Source organism: Solea solea, chromosome 8, assembly GCF_958295425.1.
Source record: "Solea solea chromosome 8, fSolSol10.1, whole genome shotgun sequence".
Classification (NCBI taxonomy): domain Eukaryota; kingdom Metazoa; phylum Chordata; class Actinopteri; order Pleuronectiformes; family Soleidae; genus Solea; species Solea solea.
In genome coordinates, this window is record NC_081141.1 from 6,558,540 (window position 1) to 6,584,800 (window position 26,261).

The 26,261-nt window shown below is 42.6% G+C and overlaps 1 protein-coding gene across 2 annotated transcripts in view; it reads left to right on the plus strand.

Annotated features, from left to right (window-relative positions):
• cux2b (cut-like homeobox 2b) overlaps positions 1-26,261 on the plus strand; it is a 101,411-nt gene that overhangs the window by 16,356 nt on the left and 58,794 nt on the right. For both annotated transcript variants that reach the window (XM_058635773.1, XM_058635775.1), the window contains exon 2: positions 23,875-23,985. In XM_058635773.1, coding sequence (XP_058491756.1) covers positions 23,875-23,985 — 111 coding nt within the window. The remainder of the gene's footprint in view (positions 1-23,874; positions 23,986-26,261) is intronic.

The following is a 26,261-nucleotide window of genomic DNA, read 5'->3' on the forward strand; positions in this document are numbered from 1 at the left end:
CTGCTCTCATGTCCTCCAACAGTGTGTCCCTATTGTCTGTTTGTCTGTTTAATATGCAAAGGTGGTCATTCAGGGAGTCATTTTGGACCAGTGTAAACGAATCGGCAACAATGATTAGCTGGCGCTGCAGAGGAAGTGTCCATCATTGTGTGAGTGCATTCGGAGACCATCACTCCTCCCTCAGCTCATCTCACCACTGCTCTCTCAGCTTTGTGGAAGACAGAAAATAAAAAAAAAAAAAAAAAAATAAAAAAAACACAACACCCGAACAGCACTGGAGTAAATACGCTGTAAGTGGAGTTACTTAATGGGAGATTTTGCATGCTTAATTGCGAGTATGGATTGCAGGTCCATTAAAAGACATCAGTGTCGTGGCGTCCAGCATACAGTTTGAATATACTTGGGATGGATTGATCCATTGACTTCCTGGCTTCTTTTCTGAGAGGTGTAATTAAAACAACGAGCGCACAAACCATTTTGAGGATGATTTGGAAAAACAAGAAATAAAACTAAGTATCCAGACAGTTCCTGTTCCTGAGACCCAAGCGTTTTTGTTTGCTCAGAGTATGCAAGCATGCTTCAGGGTGGCATCGTAGACGTCCTGAGGGAAATATCAGGCTTATTTATTGGAGCCTTTTTAGCCCCAGCTCAATAGCAGAAGTCTGATGGCTGGGTTACAGAGGGACTCTCTGGCAGAGAGGGAGGTGGAGGAGGAGCCGGTGCCTGGCGTCAGCCCCACTGACAAGCTCTTATTTACCGTCCAGATCTATGACTCATTTTATGTACCTAATCGTAAAGCACAGAGATTTATGGGAGGTAACGGGACAGTGGGGAATACCCCAGGAGACTGGCAGATTCAGCTCCCTCCCCGTCTGCTCCTCTAACCGTTCCTCGGGTCCACGCTACCTGGTCCACCACGCCATCACCTTCTGGGAAGAGGGGGAGAGTTGGAACCCGGCTGATAAAGCCCATATTTCTGCCAGATTTAGACGGCTGATAAAGAAGAGGCTCGTAAAAATTGGATGGGCTAATGGACGACTTCTGAAAAGATTGATAACAGCTTATTGGTCAGGTTCGCTGACCTCTGACAGAACTAACAATACGTGGTCAACGAGGTGCAGCGGTAGATTTAGCAAACAAAAAAAGAAAAGAAAAGGGAAGGGAAGCAGGCAGGAAAATGAATTTGCTCTTATACCTTTCGGTATCTACTGTATACCTCTCTTTTGACCTGTCATTTCTTGGTTTGTGAAGTGCAGTTGAGTTTAGTCGGTTCATAAATAATGTATGAACTTCAGGGTGAAAAAATCCAAAGGTTTGACAACCCCACTTACCATCATTTTTGCCTCATGTCTGCCACTCCAGTAATGGCAAAGGGAGGAGGGGGAGGAGGGGGAGGAGGGGGGGGGCAACAAAAACAAGAAGGTATTATAATACTGCCTTTGTTCTGACAGGAGAGCTCTGAGAGCCTGTTTTATATTCCTGCAGAAAATTAAAATTAAACTTTCATTGTTGTGCATGCTGTTTAATCCAATAACGATCTGATGTAACAAACTGCTGTAATATCTCCCAGCATACTTAATCGGAGCAGACTTAGCCCTGTCACTTTATATTAACCTCTGCTGCAACAGGAGAAGGGCTTCACTAATCTGCCATTGTTGGCTTTGGCAGACTGTAGCTAGTGCAAAACAGATTTGGCAGCGAGCAGCGCTAAAGTAAAGGCTTTATAATGACAGCGAGGCCTCACTGCTATTTGAGCTAATAATGTCACAATCTAATAATGGTGTGGCCCTTTGAATTAGATGGGAGGTGAATGGGTGGGAATAGTGGTGATGTGGAGGGAGGGGGGGGGATGGATGGATGGATTCAGCCACTCCATCCCCACTTATTATGTCAATAACTTTGAACAGTTGCAACCATAGAGACTTTAACGTTGTCTGTGTGGGGGTGTTGTGTATATAGTTGTTGTGACTTTGGTGCGTTAAATACATCCAAAGTCATTAAAAGGCTGGACCCCGCTGCTGAGTACCCCAATGTAAAGGCGCCAGAAATGGAGATGGTATGGATCAGTTATTTTCGTAAACTTTGCAACATTTGTGTCAATGGAAATGCAAATAATTGTGTAACAGACCAAACTGTAGCACTCGGTGGAAATGAGGGCTTTTGTGACATTTAATAGTGAGACTGCAAATTGTAACAACTGGAGGACCCCCCCTCCCCACCTCCCCATTTCTCAAATGTCAGTGAACTGCAGTGGCCTTCACATACCGGAGAGGATGTTCTTTGTTTTTGCGTCGTAAGCTTCTGCTTCTAAATGTGAAATGCACGCTTTATGTAGCTGCTTTGAAAGATTGAGTATAAAAGGTACAGTGTTTTATTCTAAGGTTAGGAAACCATTTAAAGTTATCTTACACATACACAAACATGGGTAGTGTATTCACTGTTAAACTCTCCTTAATGTTACACTCTGGACATTATAGGTCCACCAGGAAGTACCAGAGCATGGGACCTTAAGAGTTTCAGCTGACTGAGTGACCTCACAGTGCTCAGCAAAGTAGCATCTGCAGCGTCATCAAAGGACTTGACTCCTGTATTCCCCCCCCCCCACCCCACTCGCCCACCCACATCCACATCCCACAGCTGAATGCAGCCTTGTAACTTAAAACAAAAAAAAGCTGATTGGCCGCTCTCTCAGCCTCCCCTCATCCCCTCTGTGGTGGATGAGGTCTCAGCCCGGGAGATAAAATAGCAGTTATTTCTCATGTGCTATGCCATTTTGTCAGTTTGACTGTTCCACTTATTCAGTGTTTTGTGACTTGCTGAGCTTGAGGGGATGTGAGTGCCATTTCGCAGCCAGATCTGAGTTGTGTTGATTGAATTAGACAAAGTCGGAAGATAATTAAGAACCGCAAGGCGCTGCAAAACTGTCTGCTTCCAAACTGGTGAAAATGAGACGCTGCCACATCAATGAGCGAGCTGGCTCTGCTTGATGTCAGTGGTGGGTTATATCACTTGACACCCTTACCTCCTGGTGCTGGAGCCCGTTTCCTCCCTTTAATGTTTCTCCAAATATGATTAATCACGAGTCATAAATGTGCGCTTCTGACAGTTCACGGCGTTTGCACAGCTATGTTTGTTTCTCTCACAGTAGTAATGTGATCCTCAGCTGCCAAGCCTGGTTTATGGCATAAACATTTCCCCAGTGAGGTTTGGGCATTAAATGGGGAACCACAGCAAAGTCCATGACATCTACTTCTTCGTGGGTAATACAGTAATTCTGCTTGTGCATGTTTCTAGTATAAACCCTCTGATATACTCAAATATCGGGCAGAATTTCCTGTACTATCCAGTTTAAAGTTAGTGGACTCCCCTCTTTTGCACTTTTGCAAGTTTCTTTTTGTTTTTTTTGTGGATGCTTCTATAATTTTTCAAGACAAACATTAATGAAAACCGAGAAGGAGGGGCCAGACGTTCTGTTAATGTGCCAGCGCCTCATGTGCATTCAGGCTCTTCTCAAACTTTCTTTTCTTATTCCACCCTTTTTATTTTTCACCCTATTTTATAGACGATGGCCGTGTTGGGGCTCGTCTCGCTCTTCCAATGCTGGATAGGTAATGTAGCTGTGAGGTTAATGTTGAGAATCATATAGCCCAGGCTCTATAAAATTGACACAGTGAGACGCAGAGAGGTAATGTTTATGGTAGCACCTAGCTCTGTGTCTGCCTTTTGTGTTTGTGTGAGCCTGAATTTAAAAAAAAAAAAAAGGCTCAGGATTGTCCTGGAGCCCCCCAAAGGGGCCGGACAGTAAGATAGGAGGGTGGGGTGTCAAAGGCTAATTTTCAAAGCCACTCACGGGCGCTCATCTCTCACTGTGAAGTGGCAAGCGTGGCAAGTGGCTTGCATGTTGTCATGGATACCAAAGCATGGGACCCCAGAGGACGGGGAGCGGGGGACGAATGGCTGCCCTGTCTATAGGATTCCTGTCAGCCCCTGCCTGATAGATGGCATTGATGGATCATTTGTCATACTGTAATTGTTCTCCGCAAACACAGAATGCCCACTAGTATAAACAGTTGTGTGCCGCTGGGCTAATAAAGCGGGAAAAATGGAAAGGGATTCACTGATCCACTGCCTCTTTCACTTAAAGAGACAATGGCTCTGTTGTCCGGGCAAGGCGGTCTGATTAGAGCGGTGAGGGCTGAGAAAAAGCCCGGCTGAGAGAATAAAACAAGGCAATCATAAAGCAAACGGCAGTCACTTCTCTGTATCGATGTGGCTAGGCGGGGGTGAAGTCTGTGAGAAGTGTTGACAGCCGAGGGAACAACAGGAGTAGGTCTAGGAGTGATTCGTTTTCTCCCCCCTCTCTATTTGGCCAGGGAAACAGTGAGGGAGAATGCTTGTCCAAGATAACAAATACAGTGCAGATGCATAGCCGGGACTCGGAGCTCGATCTGCCTGGCTCTGAGATAGCCAGGCGCCTGAGCTGGGTACAAATGATTCTAGGTACAAAGGTACTATTTGTTCACCCTTGTTTTGGTATGGGCTCTGTGTCTTTGCTATTACTGTTGGGATTGACCCTGTGCCATCTCTCTGCTCAGAATCCCCCTCGCTCTCTGCTGCGGCTTTGTCTGAGTGCAGGGAGCTCACACACACACACACACACACACGTGACTGTTGAGGTATGTACAGGACATGACCTGGGATTTCTGGAGCTGGAATTAGCCGAGGCTCCGCTTCACCTTTTAGATTAGATCTGTGAAGATCTGCCAAACAAAAAAAAAAAAGAAGGAGAAATCCCTCAGGAGTTACAGATTAATGTCGACGGCATGCTGCCAGGGCACCAGCTGGACACGACGGTTCAGAAGTCTAACCGCAGCACAAATCTTCACATCGCTCATTCAATCTGGGACGATGAGGATTTTTTTTGTCAAATTACATCAAACATCATCAATTACCACTTGCATGCATTCACACTCTGCCTCACTCATTAGTCCAGGGAGCGTGTTTCTCTCTTGCCTCTGCTCTGGAGTCCTGTTGTAAGCGTTTTTTATGCAGGAGGCGGTCAGTAGGTGTATGATTGTGTTGACTAATGTATGTGTATGTGAGGCAGGACACAGGCTGATGTTGTGCTGAGGCCAGCGGCCCTCGTACTCCTCGCGGAGCACTTCACCCCTCCGACTGTACCCTGACACACTGTGACGACTGGAGCACTTTATGCTGACCCGGGTACTCACCTCCTGTCTGATGGACAGATTAAAGGGCCATTAAGCGTAATTACTCTTTCGGTTGGAGAGTCCAACTCATCCTGTCAGAACCTGTTACAAATTGCTGCAACTTTGCCCCAGTATGACTCTTAAATTCAGAATTATATTGTATTTCTCTACTTTCTTACTATCAACAACTTTGAAAATGTGTTCGCTAAGGCCTGGGTCATACTTTCTACGTCCATGTGTCCGCGGGAGGTCTGATGTAAAGACATCCATGATGTAAAGTTCGTCATTTGATCATTTCCAATCAGGCGCTCGTGGACCCTTTGCAGACAAATAGAAGCACCTCCATGTTTTGGGACTGCATCAACTGCACATGCTCTCTGCAGCACAACAGTCTCAGTCGGTCTCTAAACATGAACATCCGTGTTAAAAATAAAAAAAATACACTAACATTTGTAGACAGACTTGGAAGTCTGGGAAAACTCGGAGCGACCTCATGAAAATTAAAAAATAAAAAATAAAAATTTCCAAGGTCCTTGAAAGTTTTTGAAAATCACCCTAAATAGACATGGGTCATTGAAAGTGCTTGAATTTTATGCTAGAAAGAAGTTAAGTTACGACGCCACCTACTGCTTCATGCTCTGTATATATATGTATGTGTGTGTGTGTATATATATATATATATATATATATAACTGTATTTGTAAATGTAGTCCTGGGAACAAAGGAAATGACAAAGACTGACTTGCCCAAAATCCCGAGGACAATCACTTGTCCTGATGCGGTGGGAAAAGCGGTTCTTACAATTTGCTCTCCCATCGTAAGCTGTGTTTTATTTACATTGACATTCAGTCATTGAATTAGCAGAAAATGGTCCTCGAAAATCCCTTGAAAAGTCCTTGAATTTGATGCCAACCAAGGTGTTTGCCAAATAATGTGTACTGCTGAAACGTGGCTAACCAGGGATTAATTTGCGTCCATGTTTTTTTTTCCCCAACCCCAAAGGAGAACTAGAAAAGAAAAAATGAAAGGAAATAAAACTTCAAATTTTGTACTTAGCTATTTTAGTTTGCTGTGTAATATTCCAGTTATTTTGAATAAGTGGTTAGGCCAATCAAAGTGAGCCTGATGGCTGTGGAGAGGAGTGTGTCAGGTAGTTGATGTGATGTGGAGTGGAGCGGCGTCTCTGTGTGTGTGTGTGTGTGTGTGGTCTGCTGCACTGTCTGTCTGATTATGTAAAATGTGGTGAGGTGGTGTAACGTTGGCTGACTGTTGCAGTGGTTTGCCAGCTCCACAGGGCCTTTTGCCAGTTTTTGCATGTGAATGTGCAACAGCGCCTCGTAATGTGCTCTTGTCTGTGTCCATAAGAAAACCCACACTGCCACCCAAGGGAAAGTGGTCGATACCATCAACCCAGCTGGAGGCCGAGGCAGCAGACAAGAGTTTTCAAGATTGTTACGTCGACGTTGATGTTTATTAGGAGCTCTTCCACGAGTGTAACCTGTAACCTGCGCCGCCTTCTTTTCCTCATTTGGCAAATTATTACATCCACGGTGAGAACAAACTGTTTCCCCACTTAATAATTCACATCACTTTCATCTGATACTCAGTCACCATGGGCAATTTAGTAGTTGAATAATTTTGTGAAAAATTCATTTATTATCGCTGTGCGTTCTGAATCTGGAGAGATGGTGGGTAGAGTGGCGGAGGGGTTTTAAATTGCGTCTGCAGAGCGAGGGATCCAAGGGTAGGTAATGTGTTCTAATGTTCTCAGCCATATGCATTGTTTTCAGGGCTCATCGGTTTTACATCGATTCCCACTGAAGTGTTTAATTGCATCATGAATATGATCTAATTCTGTCCTTTTCACTGGAAACTGGAGCACTCTCTACAAATGATGTACGGCCTTGACAGCACCACATCAGGATGTGTTTTATATGGAATGTAAATTATAGTGTTAAATTAGCCTGGAAAGATAACTAGCTGGCACGGGGGAATGGACTCAACAGTTTAATTTAGTGTCAAAAGGCCATGAAGGGATAAATCACCTCTCTCTCCCTTCTCTACTATGCCATATTAGGCTTTAATCATTCTCCTTTTCTTGTAATATCACTTGTTTTTAACTGCTGCCCAAGAAGCTCTCAAGAAATGCACCTGGATTTCACTCCACTGCTGAGAGTGTGAGTGTGTAGAGGCCGGTATTTTAGCTTTGCTTCATGAGATCCACTTATTGTAACTTTATCTAGAGATCAGAAATGGCACCAGGGGAACTCTGGATGTTGTTTACCATCAGCATGGAGCTGTACTTCATTGTAGCTGGGACTTTTCTATGGAGTCTTTATGAAACACATGAAAGCCACTTGGTTTAGAAGAGAAACCTCTTCCCATTTCCTGTCCTCAAGGCTGGAGTGTTTGTCAGAGTGGCCTTGCCATTATCTGGAGTTACCCTCCATGACCCGGATCGGCCTCTTGTGCCTGGGAGCAGTCCTCTTGCAGCCTGGTCTATCTAGTCTGATTGTGTCCTTGACAACAACTAGTAGAAACCACCTGGCCAAGATCTGGCATTTAATGTGAGAACTCTCTTGGCTTTGTGTTCCCAGACTTCTCGCCGTGAACAGATATTCATTTTAATTCGCATATTATTTGCTTGGTGGGATGCAGGAAGAGAGAGGATCGTGGAAGAGCTGGATGGGGCCAGAAGACCTGGTGCCTGATGTGGATAGAAACACTTTGTACACACCTGGAAGCCGACCCCTCACCAGAGCAGAGCCTGGTCACATTGTTGCTCTTTGAATTCCTTTACTGCGCTTTTGATTTTGACAGCTCTCTGGAGAACAGAGCCCTTAAAATATCAAGTGGTGCTGTAGTTGTTTTCCTCGTTGTTTTCATCTCTGAGGAGGGGGTGATGGTGGGTTTTTGGGAGGAATTGGTTTGTTAAATGAGCTATGGGAGGTCTGCTGAGTTTTTTTTTTTTTTTTTTTTGAGTACGGGGGAGTTCAGTCAGATGAGAATTGCTGCGTTGGGCATTTGAGGCAGCTGTGTGAAGTCATTTTCCGGGAGTGCAAGCGGGAGAGAGGTGCGGATTAGGCAGCGCCTCTGAGCCGGAACAAGTCTGTCTGGGAAGGGATGAAGGCTACAAACCATAGATCTAATTCCCGCTCACGCTGCTAGACAGCAGAGACACTCTCACACAGCCAGTGTGAATTAGGCCCATTTGCTCCCCTCAGTCTGAAGCAAGCAAACACTGGAGCAGACAGGGAGAAGTTGACAGACTCCTCACATCCTGCCCTCTCTCCCCCAACTCCCCACGCTGTTTCCAGCCCATCTCTAAAAGCTGTCTCCAGCCCGTGCTCATTTTTTATTGTTTCTCGTGCTGCAGGTCTTTATTATCGCTGACATTAACATGAACACGCGGCGCAAAAACAGGTTCCACTGTGATGTTCGGAGGGAGGGGGGGAAGGGTATTCCACTGGCTGTGCAGAAAACGTTTGCACCTGTGGCCCCATTGATTGCGTGCCTGAAACTCCAATGCTCTGAAGTTCATGTCTTTTTAATGCGTGTAATGCTTTTGCCTCAGGTCATGCGATTGCCCCGAGGTTAAGGAAGGTTCACAGGGGCTTGTGCAGCGGTGGATTAGCCAATTTGCCGTCCTCTCTCTTCCCTCTACCTACTTCCCCTCTCTGCCTCCATGTGCACCAAACCGAACCTAGCGTCCTCGCACCAGAATACAAAAACCTGACCCCAGAGCCAGGCACTACAGAGCTGGGATCAATATGACCCACATATACAGTCTCCCCCCAATCTATTTTTGATTAGACATAGTTTGCTTGTGGGTCAATCACAGTTCTAGAGTGGCATAAGCAGTGGTGTAGTCCAGGGTATACGCCGGTATTGGTTAACTTTAGGCGTGAGGACCGATGAGCCAATCAGAGGCAGAGTAGGGCGGGTCGTGCCCGAGGAAAATATCGCTAACACCTCAGGTGCCAGTGAAAAACAAACAAACGGTATTTGTAGCGATATTAATATATATCTAACGAAGTATGCTATAAAAATAGTGTTCAGCTATTGAAAACCAAATCATTTATTTCAATTTTATGACAGTGCACTTTTAAGTTTATCTGATTGGTTTTGACGTTTGGAAGAGAATGATTTGTGAACAAGGATGCATTCAGATTTGAAGTATTTTATTTAAATAAATGTGCAAAAAATAACCGAAACACCATGTTTGCCTCATAATAAATACATTTAAAAAAAAAAAACAACTAAAGTTTACAGAGAAAGAAGAAAAGACTCTTTGGTCATGTGTTTGAATTGCTGCTGCAGGGACCACTGGTAGAGAAAGAGGAGCTAGCAGCTCACTGCTAAACTAGCACTGTGTTAGAATCAGTAAACTGGTTCCAAAAGGGAGAAAATATTGCTTTCCTACATGTTTGTTGAGCAGGTCGTTTATATTCCATACAAAGTGATAAGTACTGTTGTTGTAAACTGTACTTGCATCCAAGTTCCTGCACAGTGCAGCCTACAGGAGAGAGAAAATGAAGCATTAAAGTATGAGCAATTATGTAAAATACAGGTAATATAAGCCCTGCAGCTGGCATCAATAGTGCGTCTCCGATCAATTGCCCTGATTGTCTTGGATCCAATATTTGAGATCGGCATTGGGTCATCCCCAAAACAAAAGAAAGGAAGTTGTAACTGGTGTAGCATCCGTGGCACTTTTACTGAGAAGGTAAACAGAGTTTCCCTCTTTAGTTCAACCACTTCTGCAACACTTGTTTCAGAGAACCTCCAAAAATCAATTGGACTGCTTTAGTTATTAAGGCTGGTTTTAGAGCTCTGCTGGTTCTGAGGAAAAATGGAGATGTTGGTGTGAGGGTGGGCCCCCTGTTCACCCCCCCCCCCCCCGCTGTGCTTGTCTCTCCCATCACAGCCCTCTGCACTCTACGTGTCCAGTAATGAGTTGTATTACATGCTCTGTGGTGGGCAGGTCTTGTGTTAGGGAGGTTGTATTAAATTTTTTTGTGTGTGCTCTGAATGGAGGGGAAGGCTCTCCGTGTGTCTTTGAGAGGCACTGAATTGAAACGGTGTGCACGGAGTGAAGCTGATGAGGGGAGAGCGAGTCCTGAGAGGAACACGTGGATGCCTGGCAGGCAGGGAGACACTGTGCTGTGTTTGTGTGCACTTGTGCGTCGACACGTATCTAACGGTGTGTCTGCGAATGCTCAATGTGTGTTCACTGCCAAGGATTTCATGGAAGTGTGAAGCTGGATATAAGCTGAATTAACCTTAGTTAGTCGGCTCTGTTATCCCACCACGTTTTAAACCGCGTTCCAAGAGATAGCATTTATTATATGAATGGAAATCTACTCCAGTCTCCTCATTCATCATCCGGCCTTTCATTGTGACCCTGCATCAGAAATGGCCAGGGTCGTAGCTATGGGCTAAGTGATTTTATGAGCACCATCATGGGTCTCAGGTCTTATTCCTCTTTTGTGGGGCTGTATTTTCTACTTAGATGGCAACAAACTGCATTTGCACTTAAAACATATTCTGTAATCTTCTGTTATTTTACATACAAATTGCATCCTGGGCAATGCATTCATCATTGCTCATATCCAGCCCACTCTTAAATGAAAAATGTATCTCAGATGAATAATGGATCCCTCCATAGTATAATTTTGTGTTTCTTGAATATAGTCGAGTGTTTCTCCTCCGCCTTATCCGCTAAATCCCCCCCGCCCCCCAGCCTGGATGATGTTTAAGAGGAGGTAGATATGAAGAAAAATTACTTTTCTACCATACTTATTGTTTACCTGAACATTTTCTCAATATGAGCCCTCTTCCAAACGCATAATGTGTGAAATATAGAGTCAAAAAAAAGTACGCTGCCGTTGGGAATCATGGCGTAGTGACTTCAAGACACTGCACATTTGAACGGTAATCAATCATGATCATGTAGCGTACCTCATATCGTGTAAATTTAGTCAGTATGGAACAGTTGGCGGGATAGGGTTTGTGACTAGGTAGTGCACATGGGGGGGCCGTCGTCGTGCCGGCGGTGTGGGGTTCCTCTGAGGTCTATGGGTGGGCAGCCTTGTGTGAAGCCAGGAGAATTGAGGTTGAGTCGCCGAGCCCTTTTGTCTTTATCTCTAATTACACGGTAGGGCTTGGGGAGAACTTTAAAGCCCCCAAAGATATCTTTGTGTCCCCCCCTAGTTGTACCACAGCAGTGTCTGAGGGTGTGAAGCAGAACCATGTCTAGTAGGGGCTCTAATCCCACCAAAGACATTCTCCCTGGGGAGCCACTGGTGTTCTCTACTCTCCATGGCAGCTCCGCAGTTTGCCACATTCTAGCCCGCCGCTGGGGGAGAAGCACGCTGAGGCTCCGGCAACCCACTCTGTTGTGCTCTACTTGCTCCTGACGGTTTTTGTCGTCCCCAAAGTTTCCTAGCCCGTCCCTGGGAGACTCCCTGACACTGAGTTGCAGATGGGAGGCATTGGACCGAGTCAGCTGGTGTCACAATGTGGATTGGAATTCACAGTTGGGATAAAATATGAAACAAATATGTCATTATACATATGTTTTCTCGCGTTTGTTCATCCATCTGTTTCCTTGCTTAGCCCCACACCCTCTCCCTCTTGCCCTGCCATGTAAACCTGTGTAGGGTTGACTGAGGAAAAACATGCAGAATTATTATCAGTCACTTACGTCTGTGAACACCTTTAAAATGTGTCAAAAAAAAAAAAAGTCAATGCTATAACACATTAATCACATCACAGTGGGCATAATGAGATCATGTGACACGCTGCAATGACCAATAAGTGAAGGGATTTTTCAAACGCCACTGATCATGACATTGTTCTTAGAATAAAATAGCTGCTCTTTACCCGTGGAAATACAAGATTGTGTCACTCAGGGGACAGACGCAAATGATCCCACGACGCGTTACATGTGATAGATGCGTTTAGTATGAACACACAGTAAACAGTTTGATGTTTACACTCAAAGACACATGTGCACAGCACAAATGAACAAGGTTAAAAAAGGCAGAATTATTCCCAGTCAGTTAAGTGTCCTTTGATTCCTTTGCAAGTTTAATCTGCAGAAATCAATAAAAGGATGCATGTTGGGCCTGGGAGTCAACAGCAGCGGTGTTTGATGGGCAAACGGACAACCAAATGGATGATGTGGGGGAGCGTTCATCTTTCTTTGCTAAATTGGGCCGCGAGGCCCAGACTAATTGATTGATTGCATGACTTGCTGATACAATCAAAGCCTGGCCTGATTTATGGCGATAAATCAATTGATAAATAAAGTTTTCCGAGCTGGGGTTGGTTTGTGATTGTTGGGAGGTGTGTGTGTGAGACACATCCGTCTTGGTGCCATCAGCCTTGTTGGTTTAGTGTGGTAATAAGAAAGGCCCCCGATCTCCCAGCTGACATTTACAAAGAGCCGGCTGGCTATGACCCGCTCCCTAGATTAACCTCCACTTGTTCTCATAAGCACCACTGATATTAAAAGATGTGGAGCAGCAGCAGCAGCAGCCGGAAAAAAAAAATGAAGTGTGACTTTTTTCAGTTCACTGTTTGCATACATCATTAGGGGGAACAACAAAAATCAATTGCACATTCCAGAATAAATAAAAACAAATATCTTGTGCGGCATACTGCGAGGGGGGGCCTCTTGTTGACTCTTTCCAGATTACATTTAGTCGGGTGTTTAAATGCTGATTTACAGCAAGATGGAGTCCATTCCCCCGCACTCGACTGCCTGTCCTGCCTGCCTGTTCATAATATGAAATGGAAGTTAAACACTGTGAATCTCCAGTGCGGGGAGGAGGGCTCTGGACGTGTGGGCAGTGTAGCATCAAATAGATTGTGTTTCCTCTCGTGTAAACCCCTAATGTGTGCCGAGTGCTCTGACACAGATGAATGTAAGGAATTTGCTGTAAAGACTTTACGGCCCTTTTGAGAGACATGGCTGGGAACTGGTAGAGGGGAACCTGCTCCACGCCCCCCTGACCACATGTCCACACACACACACACACACACGGCTGCACAAGTGCTTACACATGCACACACGTCAAGGCACACAGCCCTCCAAGGAGAGCTGCTACATCAAACTGGTGAGGCTGGCGCGGACATCAGGGATACTTTTTATTTGCTTGGGGTCAGAAATGGCAGCCCTGATGAGGTGATGAGAATTTTCTCACAGACACCGCGTGCTGTCTTAGCAGAAACTAACACCACGCTTCTCATTTAACACGTGAGATCTACCCATCTTCTTCTTCTTCTGCAAAACAGCACGCGTTATAAAAAATGATTTATGTGTAAACTGCTTGCTCCCATTCTGGGGCAACAGAAGCCTTCTACCCGATCTTCAAACCTCTGTGACGCCTCTCCGAGCTCTCAGCTGCTTGTTGTCAACATTGGTTTTATTCCCACTCTCACCGCTCTATTTAGATCCGTTTATTTTTGGTTCAAATGCTGTAAAATAAAAGTGCGACGGAAAGGAGGAGGGTAAAGGAGTGTTCCCTGCCTCTCTCTCTCAGACAGGTGGCCCTGGTTCATGTCGCTTGGCCCCAGGGGCCCCGCTAACTGAGTCTGAGCGAGAGGAGGGACACATCTCTCAACACTACACAGGTGGTGTGAAACGCAGCCTTCTCTCCACACCTGAAATATTCAGATTCTTCCAGCAGCGTCGCTTTGATCTCGCTGCAATCGACATGGGAAAACGGAGAGAGTAAGGGGGAGAAAACAACAAAAACAAGAGGAAGAGCAGCACACCTGAGAGGGAACAGATTGACATTTCTTAAGAGAGAATAAAGAATCGCAGGTTTGCTGTGTTGCAGTGCTGCAGCTCGTCAGTTTCAGGTGAAAGTGGGCCATTGTGGTGATGGCTGTGCATCTGTGGAGCCGTCCTCCTCTCCTATTAACTGACCTCAGTGGTGTAGCTTCACAGAAACGAGTCCCCTCACTGTGCACTCTTCTTTTTTTCCCCAGTTTGAAAGAAGCACAAAAACAAACATTGTCCCCAATTTTAATATTCAGGATCAACGCTGTCAGGGTTCCTAATTTATCAAAGCGCCCACCTCTCCAAAAACTTTGGAGCCACAGCAGCTCATTTGTGCCCTTGGTCATTTAAAAGCCTCTCTTTTTCTCCCGCATATTCCCATCTCCATTTTACTTGATCATGTGGCCGATCGAGGTTATCATGGCTTCTCTCAGGTTTCAACCCACTAGTCTGCTAATGAATCATAGGACTGTGTAATTAGTCACCCTGCATGTACCGCACAATGACAATAGACACCCTGATTGTAACCACAGAGTTTGAAAGGAGCAGAACAATGGTCGGCCTTAATGATGATAAATAAGGTGTTGTAATTGGCCTTCGTATGGAGCGTTCGGCCATGGATTGCAATTTGAAGTTTTTAATTGGAGGACATTTTAAGTAATTCTTTGGATTCACAGTGGATAGAGTATTGTGTGAAAGGGCTGTAACAACATGTTTTCACGGAACAACTTCATACCATTTTGCATGCGACTCGCCAATAAGCAGAATAAGAGCCTCCGTGATCAACCGAAGATCTGTCACCGGTACACCAGTGAGGAGTAGGAAGTGTGCGTGTGTGTCCAAGTGTGAATGCTGGATTTACAGTGAAAGAAGTGTTGACAAGTAGGCTGTGCTCTGGTGCATCAGGCGCCCAAAACTCCCTAAAAGAAGCCGGGTATGACGAATAATGGCTGACAACACCAGTCACACCTTTTGCTGATGATTGTAATGCTCACACGCTTCTCCTTCCTTTTGTAAGATTTAGCATGCTGTTTGAAGACAGCCTGACTGACTGGGGATTAATTATTTTGGATGATTTATCAGACTTACCAGTCCAGAGTTTAGAGAGGTGTCAAAATGAAATGTGATTTTCCTCGTTGGTAAGTCTTCACAATCTATACACTACCTACATATTTCTGTGCACAGTGCGCTCGGTATCACTGCTGCAGGGAAAACATTTTCAAGATGACTGTTTTAGGGCATTCTGAAAAGATTTTTTTTAAATGATTAATCCAGCAATTATTATTACAGAGACACATTTTTCAATTAATCTTATTTGTTGATCAGCAATTATTTCCCCATTACTCAATTAATGCAATTTGGATTTATATTATTTGTCGATGACTTTCATTTGGTCATGACAGACTCATCCACGTGCTTGGTTTCACAGCCATGAGTATAAAACAGAAAGCTGTTATCCTTAGTTGAACTGCCCCATGGCAATCAAACCATGTATTTGCTTAAATATTTTACAGTTAAATATTTTGCTAATGCCGTAAAATAATTTCAGCAATTAATTCATGATATACAACCCACAGAGTAAATGGCTAATGTTAGGAAGATCACCGTTATCATGGTGTGACAAGCCAAACCTGTTTCCTTAAGGAAGTTTCATTGTGGGTAGATTAGTGAGACTTAGTATGCTAAATTTCTTGTTAGCCGCAAACGCAGAGGGAAAAGTGTATGCGTGCGCTTCAAGTCACTCATTTATGTTCAAAAACCATTAGTCGCAGAACAGAAAAAGTGATGGTGTTCATTATCAACAATAAATGTACTTTTCTGTGCCGTAGAAAAGCCGGGACTTTTTCAATAAGCTAAGCTAGCTGGCGCTACGTTAGCTTAGCTCTTACACACAGGCCTACAAACACAACAGGAAGTTTGTCATTCAGCATTCAACAATTCATTGGTATAATTTCATTAAAATGCCCCCCATGCTGTTAAAAGTTTGGGTTTAGTTTATTCTGCCACATATTTTATATATTCTTCTTCATTAGTGGGTGTAGTCAAAACAGGAGAATGGACATGAAAAAGAGCTAATTGTAGCAGTACTTTTGTGTTGCGATATGAAATCATTTTACCTCCATGACCTTATAAACATCATTAAAATAACTACTTTTCAGCCGAATAGGCTGTGAGCAATAGTCACATGCTGTCACTGACAGTTGGCTGCTAGTACATGTTGTTTGGAATAGTTTGACATTTAAAGAAATGCATATTTGCTTTCTTCACAGTAGTTATGTATGTATATGTAAAAAAAAAAAAAAAGGAAAGGATACCAGTCTGAATCTACACTGCAAGGAGGTAATTAGCTTGGCTGTTAGCATTAGCCTAGCAGTCAGAATGCATTTTCTAATCCGATGCGTGTCCGCTCCACCCACAGCAACTGCACGCTCGCCTCCTCATCGGATAGCAATCGGATCGTGATGTGGACACTGGAGACGCATGTTAATGCCAGGTGTGAAAGAGTCTGGCATGGTACCTCTTCTGAATCCTCACAGTGACATTAACTCCATTCATCTCACCTTTGGAGCAAGTCAAAACAAACTCCTAAATGCAGATGGTTTGATGATGTGATGGTGCTGTGGTTTAAGAGCAGTGCAACAGTGGTGTGGATTTAATGAGCTTTGGTTAAGCCGATGGGGAGTAAAAGTGAAGGGGCATTAGTTTGTGGTAAATCCAGTGCTAAAGTCACAGGGCACCACCAGCTTTGTTGGTTTTCTGTCCGTCAAATTCTGCCATCATTGGCATTTGTCTTATATATTTGCCAACTGTCAATGAGTTTAACTCATAATACATGTGTATGTTGATGCTCAAGTCTTGAATAAACCTTTTCACAAAAGACTTCTTGACATGAGGACATACACAGGTTTTTTACCAGTAACATTATAGGGTTCCACTCCAGCTTTAAGAGAGCCAGAGTCATGCTATTGTTCAAGTGTAAGAGAATATTTTCTGGATTCTTTGCTCCATATAAATCATTAAAACTTAATAATTTTATTTTGTGGACAAAATAGACTTTTACGAAACGTCATTCACATTCATTTTCCAAACCATTACTCAATTAATTGAGAAAATAATGAACAGATTAATCGATTATGAAAATAATTGTTGGTTTCAGCCCTGGTGATTAAGAAATAATTGTACTGTTTGGTCATTATATCTTTGCTTAAACAACAAATGTAATGGTCTAAGACTTTTGCACAGTACTGATGGATGGAGAGGTCAGTGGCTCCTCCCACCCTCATTCTGCACGGTCCAGCTAACACACACATTACAGGCCTCGCACATACACTGCCTATTTGTCTCTTAACTGATGCTCAGACCAAGCAGGCAGATAAGGTTCAGTTCTGGATCTTTTATACATGTATGGACAGACGCCAACGTCTCTTCCCCGCATCACTCCATCCCCCCCACCAAACATCTCCTTCCTGCCCCAGTGGCTGGAGAGGAGGAGGAGGAAGAGGGGGGGGTGTTGTTCCAGTAATAATGTTGAGGCCAGACTAGACTGCAGTGATTGGGACCATTGATTGTGGTGATTTGATTTATTGATCAGTCCCCTCTCTCAAATGTGGCGTCTGAGATGCGCGGCTAATCTGAGGTAGCTAAAGACAATCTTGTGCCTCACAGAGAACGGGAGGCGATAAGAAACGTATGAAAGGAAACTACACTTATCTTAATCACACGCCGGTGCCTGTTCTGTCTTGCTGCAGCCCCGGTGCGTGGACGTCAGCACACATGTGTCTCAGTGTATGCGCGTGTGTGCGTGCCCAACCGCTCTTTTGTGCAAGACCTTGTGTGTGTGTGTGTGTGTGTGTTTTTGCGTCGGTGTGCGAATGCGGTGGGGGGATGTGAGGCAGTACAGTCACCAGGCAGAACAGAGTGGATCTATAAATTGATGGAATTCAAAGCCTCCAGCATCGATTACCATTATAACAAACAGCAGCACACAGAATGTCTGATTATTTTTAGACAAAGATTCTGTGCTCTCAGCAGCAATTCTGCTGATGCTGTCACACTTTCAGACATCTGCCTATGATTGCAATTAGATGGGATACAAAAAGAAAAATAATACCCCATCTGCATTTTCCCCTTTCTCCTCCTCCTCCCTATTTTCCCCTCTTTAATTTGTGCTGTCCAAGCCCAGCACACACACAATAGTGATTTTGACTCAGTCTACCTCATTGCAGTACCTTGGTAGTTTTTTTCTTCCCCCCCCCAGTTGTCAACATTTTCCAGCCTGGGTTGTCTTTGTGAAAGGCTAGAAAATAGCTTACCACTACAGATGTAATCAAGATGAGCTAGGTTTAATGAATCAATGTCAAATCTACTCCAGCACAATACATTAGTGAGCCCTGCTTTTTACCTACAACATTCACACTTGCACAGATTGTTCTAGTACCTCTTTCTGCTCTGTTTTTGTGCCTTGTACATCTTTGCTAGATTTGATTATAGATTTTTTTGCCTTTACCTAAAACACACCAACCTTTCCACCTGTCATTTAAATGAAATTGTTATTTTTTTCTTTTATACAATCCTTAGTGCTGCGTCTTTTTTTTGCACTGGACTCTGTAATCACCATCCAACAGGGGTCTGGAATAGAGGTGTTGAAAATAATTGTATCCAAGATGAATTGTGATGTGGACATGGACAATACTGCATCGCTGCGGTGACAGCATATGATTATTTATAGCCGTGGAACATCGCTTGTTGAGTTTCCAGTTGCTATAAGCTGCAACACAACCGCAGGTCTATCTGGTTTTGTTTTTGGGGGTGGTGCATTTCAATTTCATCTGTAAAGAAATTCAGATTTATTCTTCTACTGAAAAAGTAGTCAAAATGGAGGATCATGGCCAAATTGTTGACATCAAATCAAATCATGGACCAGTGAAGATGGGACAGTTCTAGTTTCAGAGACCAAACCCTGAACTAAACACTCGGCATAAACCTGAGCCCTTTAAATTATATCAGTGGTGATAGCTTCACCATGACCACTGATCAGGTTTGGATGCACTGTGTCAGAAAGGCGTTGTGCCTGCATTTGTAAGCCAAACAACATGGTTGTTGTTCAGCAGTTCATTGAGCTTCAAGTCCATTTACTGACTGCCAAAAGGCTGCAGGTCTATCCTGTTCAAACCAATAAGCTTCTTGTTTCTTGGTTCTTTGTTTTTGAGTCAAAAGTCCCCAAGATTGCTTTTCCCCCCTCACAGATTGACTTGAGCACATCGGGACTGGTTCCATGTATAAAATCCCTCTTTCCTGTCCCTCCAGCCCCAGTGACAGCTTCACCCTCCCCAGGGGAAACTCATCAATTATGGCTGGATGTTTGACTGGCAGAGGCTTAATGACAGGAGCCCTGTATTGACCGCACTGCCACACACTGAAAATTTGGTCCCAGTTGTCCTTTTTAAGTCCCGTCAAATTATTACCAAGAAGCTTCTTTTTGAACTCGTCTTTTTCCTCTCTTTAAGAGTTTAAAACATAAGAAGCAACACATGTTAATGCAAATAATAACGGACGTGGATCAACTAATGTTATCGGGCATCTTCAGGTTGCCATAGTCGTTGGTTGAAATGAATCAGAGAAGTCCTCTTCAGTGTCTTTCGTGTCCCGACGGCATTGACAAACTCTATATTATGGAACTTTTTCCATCATCCGTCTGAGCATGACACTCAAAAATAGCAAAAAGTCACTCGTAGTTTCCCTTCGATGGGCTGTTGCTCAGGCTTCCCTCCCTCATAATGGTCTAGGAACTGTTGGGGTGCTTTTCAAAAATAACCACGCCATTATGATCGCACTGTTTGGCTCTTATAAAGCACGAGCAGTTGCTGCTCTCATCAGCTAAGCTGCAGTAAGAAGTGAGCCCAGCTCTGCGTCGAGGCCACTGAAGCGCTGGTGAACTTGAATCACCACACTGTTATATCTTAAGTACTTATAAAATCCACTCAGCCACTTCTAGAGGAATTTTCTCTTGGCAAGATTAGCTGGTCTGGGGTCATTTGAATCTCGCGGAGGTTGGCCGGCTTCTGAAAGCACTTTCTCTAATCTCAAGGAAGACTCATCCCAGATGGACTAACGGGAATTTATAAAGTCCTGTCGCCTTATCCACTTCTGCCATGGCCTTTTTCAGCGACCGTACATTTCACCAGGAATGACATATTTCACACTAACCAAAATGGAATCTAAACATTTTGGATTCTGAGCAGTTGTGGTAAACAAACATTTAAATCCATCTCATGTCTTTGCAACAAGTAGGAAATAGTGCAGAGAGTGTCCTCACCAAAAAATACCAGCCTTTTAGTATGTTTTTTTTCTGACACGTATTGGAATTAAATTAGAGGTTGACCAATATGGGGTTTTCTATGGCTGCAGATGCCAAGTTTTAGACATCAGAGTTCTTTTTATAATAAATAATATTAGATATAACTGTTTAATGATAACACACAAGAGAGAAAATCGCTTTAGTGACCAGTTATTGAACAACATTATTGTCAGTATCTCCTATCACCACTGCAGTGAAACTATATGCAGTATTTTCAACTACAATTATCCATAAACTCAATATTAAATACATGAAATAGGTCATTAAAAAAACAAACAAAATGGATGAAAAAAGTTTTGGTAACAAAAATGTGTCACTTGTAATAGTTGGCTGATTAAATAATGATAATGATACGTAACAGCACTTTACTGTAAATAGTCTCAGTGATGGTGTTTCCTATTTTAAAGTGCTCATCCTTGCAGTGAGACATAGAGCAGTCAATATTTTGATAGTATTTCCTGGTACACTGTGAAAGGAAATGGTTTAAAACCTGAATCAATTATTACAATTACTGAACAAGTTATACTAAATTTGAATGACCTTTCAATTATGTGAAAAAGGAAATGAAATGGTGCTTTATTTAACTTGCAGACCTTTGAATGGACCTTAATAATTTGTGTTAATACGTTCTTTTTAAATTTGTCAGTGATGCTGCATCACATTTTTTCATAAACATTTCACAGTAAATATTGAACTGAAACTTGACTTTAAACAGATGAAATCTTTCAGGCCTGTGATGACATTTTACTCCCAGCAACTATTGGACTATATGAGTATGTGCAAGCTACAATCCTAATACTTGCATGTAGTACATGCTATAATGAAATTACGTTACATTACAAGTTTGTGTTGTATTTTTCCACTAGGGCTGAAACAATTACTCGATGAATCGATTATTAATCATTTACTAAATGAATCATCTACTATTTTGATAATCAGAGTGTTTTTTTCTGATTTCTCTGCTTCTTGAATGTGAATATCTTTGGTTTCTTTGCTCCACATAAGAAAAAAACCCAAAATAACAAAACAAGACATTCGAGAACATCATTATTTACAGGTTTGGTTAACACTGATCAGCATTTTCCCACGTTTTCTGACACTTTAGGGACCAACCAAGTACTCAATTAATCGGGAAAAATAATGGACAGAGAGGAGCTTCAGAAGTGAAGTAGCGCATGAATTTTTGTGGCAATGATTAATAACTTATTGTGTTGTGAGGTCTTTTCTCTGAACTTATGATTTACTGTATTACATTGCATTAGCCGTGACTTACTCGGCTAACGCGGTGTCACCCTTGTCTAAGTTAAATGTCCACGAGTGTCAACAAACCTTGATAGAACACATTTAGCAAGTTGTAATTTTTGAAGTGAAGGATCTATAACAACAGACCGTGCACTCAGTGCTGCTTAAATGCACAGCATGTCATCTCTGCCACTAGGGGTCTCTCAATTTGATGACATCGGGGAGCTGCGCAAGATCCTGAGCTTCAGCTCACTTTCTAATTAAGTGACTGAGCCTGTTATTATTTATGATTTCTGTCAAATGTTAAACTTGAATTATGTCATTTGAATTATGAAAAGGCAACAAAACTGAACGTTAACAGTCCATTTATTCAATATGGAATAAGGTGGAATCATTTTGGCTAACCTATATATGTTAGTTGTTTTTTTAGGTATCTAAATTAGGGCTGTAATGATTTACTGAATCAAAATGACCAAGTAACATTCATTCCTTTTGTTTTGTAGAAAAAAACAACAACTATATTTCAATTTAACCATTTTTTAAAAAAAAATATATGTTTATTAAATTTTCAAAAGATAAGACAGGAACAATTTTTTAAATTTTTTTATTAAACCATTTAACATGGGGGGTGTCAAACATACGGCCCGTGGTCCAGAACTGGCCCACCAGTGCATCCAATTGGGCCCCCTGGATGAATTTGTGAAAATATCACAATGTGATTAGAATCTAATACCATATTTTTCAGTTCCAGATGTCTGTAAATGGTTAACGTAGGCATAATATTGTAAGTTTCAGGTTGTTCATATGTTTTGTAAAAAGATACTTCATTAAACGTAAAACAAAGGGAGAAATGTTGTTGTTGGTTGTGTGGTCCGGCCCCTAAACACCCCTGATTTCTGACCTCTTGTGGACCAAACAAGTGGCCGCCCTAATTTTAATGCATAAATGTTACTGTCATATCTTCAGTCAGTCCAGGGACTTGAACCAGCGACCCTTCAATTAGCTGCCTTCTCCTGACCGACAGACTGCCGCCATCTCACGAGGGCCGCTGCCCAACTTTCAACCTTCCATTTTCTCCCCCTCTTTTTTTTTTCTCTCCCTCTTTTGTGTGATGATTTATTAAATTGCCTTTAAGTAAGACTGCAGATTAATTAAAACACAGTCAATTTAATTTCCCGCGGTCATATATAAATTCACAGGGGTAATTGAATCCCCCGCTCCACTTTTATAATGTAACCCCTCATCTACAAGAGGAGATCCTCATCAATAACCTGGAGTCTCAGTCCAAACGGATGAGGAGGTGAACGTTGTCTGTTAACAGCTCTGCTCAGCACAGGAGAGTGGAGTTTGAATCTGTTTTCCTTTTTTTCTTTTTTGCCTTCCTGTTTGCTGAAAGAGCCGGGAATTGGACGCCTGATCGATATTATTGGATTTGTGGATGGCATGTGGTGCAGCCGAGTCCAGCGTGAATGCAAGGTTCTGATGAAGGGGCCGGCTCTGAACAGTGCGTCAGACATGTTTGCCAGGGTGGAGCTCTCATTCTGCATCGCACAACCATGCAAACAGACATTAATGGAATAGTGATCGGGGCGCTGTCGTCGGAGCAAAAAGGCTGATTTGGTTAAAGCTATGGGCGCGGCTGTCATGTATGGAAAATCAGTGTGGGATCAATATAAAGATCGGCGCAGGCGATGGAAGAGAAGCCGAAAATAGATGTGACCTGTGGTAATTACATCAGATGTGAGGTGTTTGGATGTTTTAGATTGGCTTTGCCTGAGCTTAAAAAACAGCCCTTCATTTCAGGAGGAAGTGCTTATTTGTTTCTGAGGTTGTTTGTCAGGTTATTGGGTCTCTGCACGTGACTCCCCCCCCCCCCCCCACACACACACTCTCACACACTCATCCACTCTATGTCTCTCTACTCCCTCTCCCCTCTTGCCCCACTCCCTCACTGGCGCTCTATAGCCGTTGCAAGAGTATTGATTATTTCAAATACTGATTATCTAAAAGGCCTTCTGCTACTGTAGGCATTGGATTTATTTTGGCTTAATTATTTATGGGCCAGGGCTAGCTGTAAGTATTACTGCTGTGAGATCATGAAGGATTACATTGTTAATATTCAGCAGTGTATTTTTATTTATGTACACTCTAAGCTTTACTGGATGAGCGTTGGCAGGCTGGCTCCCCAAAGTGCCGTCTCTCTCTCTCTCTCTTGCTCTCTCTCTCTCTTGCTCTCTCGCTCACTGCCTCTCTCTCCTTCTGTGTGTTCATAGAGGGAGCTAAACTCTGTAGCATCTGAGCTGGCGGGTCGACAAGAGGAGAGTGAACATTCCCACAAGCACCTGGTAGAGCTGAGCAGGGAGTTCAAGAGAAATGTCCCTGAGGTGAGTCTGGCTACCCCCCCCCCCCCCCCCCCCCGCACACACACACACACACACACACACACACACACTTTTTATGTGTTGTTTGTCTCATCTTCACCTCAGCAGGTACTGCATCGCCAACGCTGCTCGAGCCCCCGCATTTACCTTTGTGCTTAAAAAAACAATAAAAATCTGCATTAGTATATGGTAACATGCGCTTTACTATACCCGCCTCTCCTCATCCTCCTCCTCTGCCTCCCTCCCTCCCTCCCAGTGAGCACAGTTAATATTTAAATGCAGAGGCCTGGGTGGGTGAGAGTACAGCAGGTTCATTTACAAAAATGTGGGCAAAAGGAAAAAGAAAAGTGTCGGCAGCAGACTTTGTCCAAATGTCTGTGATGTAACAGGGAACAGGTGTCTCTCTCCAAACCCGCAAAAGCAACAGGACTCTGACTGAACACACACACACACACACACACACTGAAGCAGCTCTCCGACATGACTGCAACAAACACTTCCTGTGCTACTTTTCAAAAATAGTTTCATTGAAGATGAATGCACCGTGGAAATTCAGGCCAAAGAAGAAAGGGAAAGAAAGAGGAAATACTGGAAGTTTAAAGGTGCAATTCAAGCTTGTGTGTGTGTTAAAGCTGCACTAGACAGGTTGTTGGCTTTGTGACTGATTTCACTCTGCAGTGGTGACAGAAAATCAACACCACTGCTCCATAGATACATGACCACGATGCAACTCAGGCAAGATACTTTTTATCATGGAGTAAGTTGATGCAATACAATTATAATAACAAGCTGAGATCCAGATCTATTACTGCTTATACTTTCAAATAGATATTTTATAAAAGACCAGATCATCCAGTGTCTTTTCTTTCATTTTGTGACTAAATAACTCACCTCAGGTTGACAGTTAGTTAAGAACCTGCTGTTGTGTTTACTTTGGCACAGTTAGATAAAACCTGAGGCCTAATGTATGAATAAACATCTTTGACATTTTACATTTAAAGTGAAGCCTGTCTGACCCACGCTAACCTGTGATATCAAAATAAAACTACCTTTAGACTCATCTCTTCATGTCTGCTAGCTTTTGTCACCTGAGGAGCGCCCCCTTGTGTCACTTGTCACTTCCCCCTCCCACGAAGTTGGCGAACACAAGCCATGGAAACAAATGTTTCAGCAACTCACAAAATACTTTTTCTATTATATGTGGACGTGTCGGTTTCTTGTGTCCATTGTAATTACGTCATTGAGAGGCTGTCGGCAAGCGATGACTACGTGAACCAGTAGATCTCGACAGACAAGAAACCTTTAAAGTAAAAAAAACTTTAGCATTAGCTTTAGCAGAATGCTTAAACCGATTTCACGATAATAAAATATGGGACTTTGAATGGTTCATAGAGCATTTAGTTTTTGTTTTTTTTATAAATAAGTGATCATGATTTCTAACAGGTTAATTATTACACCCTCACCTGTAACACTTAATAAAACTCCTTCATTATTCTATATTTGTGTTTCTGACTGCGTCTTCCAAACTACTGCGTCTTTTCACATTGATACAAATGAACCGAATAAACTAAAGTAAACCTTTTGTCTGGTCAGTCTGATGTGATGCCAGGGAAATATGGTCCTCAATCCTTAAAGTCGTCAATCGTATATACTATATGGGCATGTGAAAATAAACTATGAATTAACCATGAGTCAATGTAAAACATCATGTGTATCTGTCCTTTAATATTTCCCACCTGTCTTACGCACATCTTTGTGTTATGATATGTACTATATGTATATATGTATACATATATATGTGTATATATGTATATATGTATACATATGTGTGTATATATGTATATATGTGTGTATATATGTATATATGTGTATATATGTATATATATATACATATATACATATATACACACATATGTATACATATGTGTATATATGTGTATATATGTATATATTTGTGTATATATGTGTATATATATCTGTGTATATATATATACTTATATACATATATACACACATATGTGTGTATATATGTGTATATATATATATACATGTGTGTGTGTATATGTGTATATATGTATATATGTATGGATGTATATGTGTGTACATATACATATATGTGTGTGTTTGTGTATATATGTATATATATATACATGTAGGTTTGTATATATATGTATTATTGGTAGTCCTTCGTTGCCGAAGATGACTGTCTCTCTGCATACTCATAGCATCACTATATGTACAGAATATATAATATATACATATGTATTTGTGTATATGTA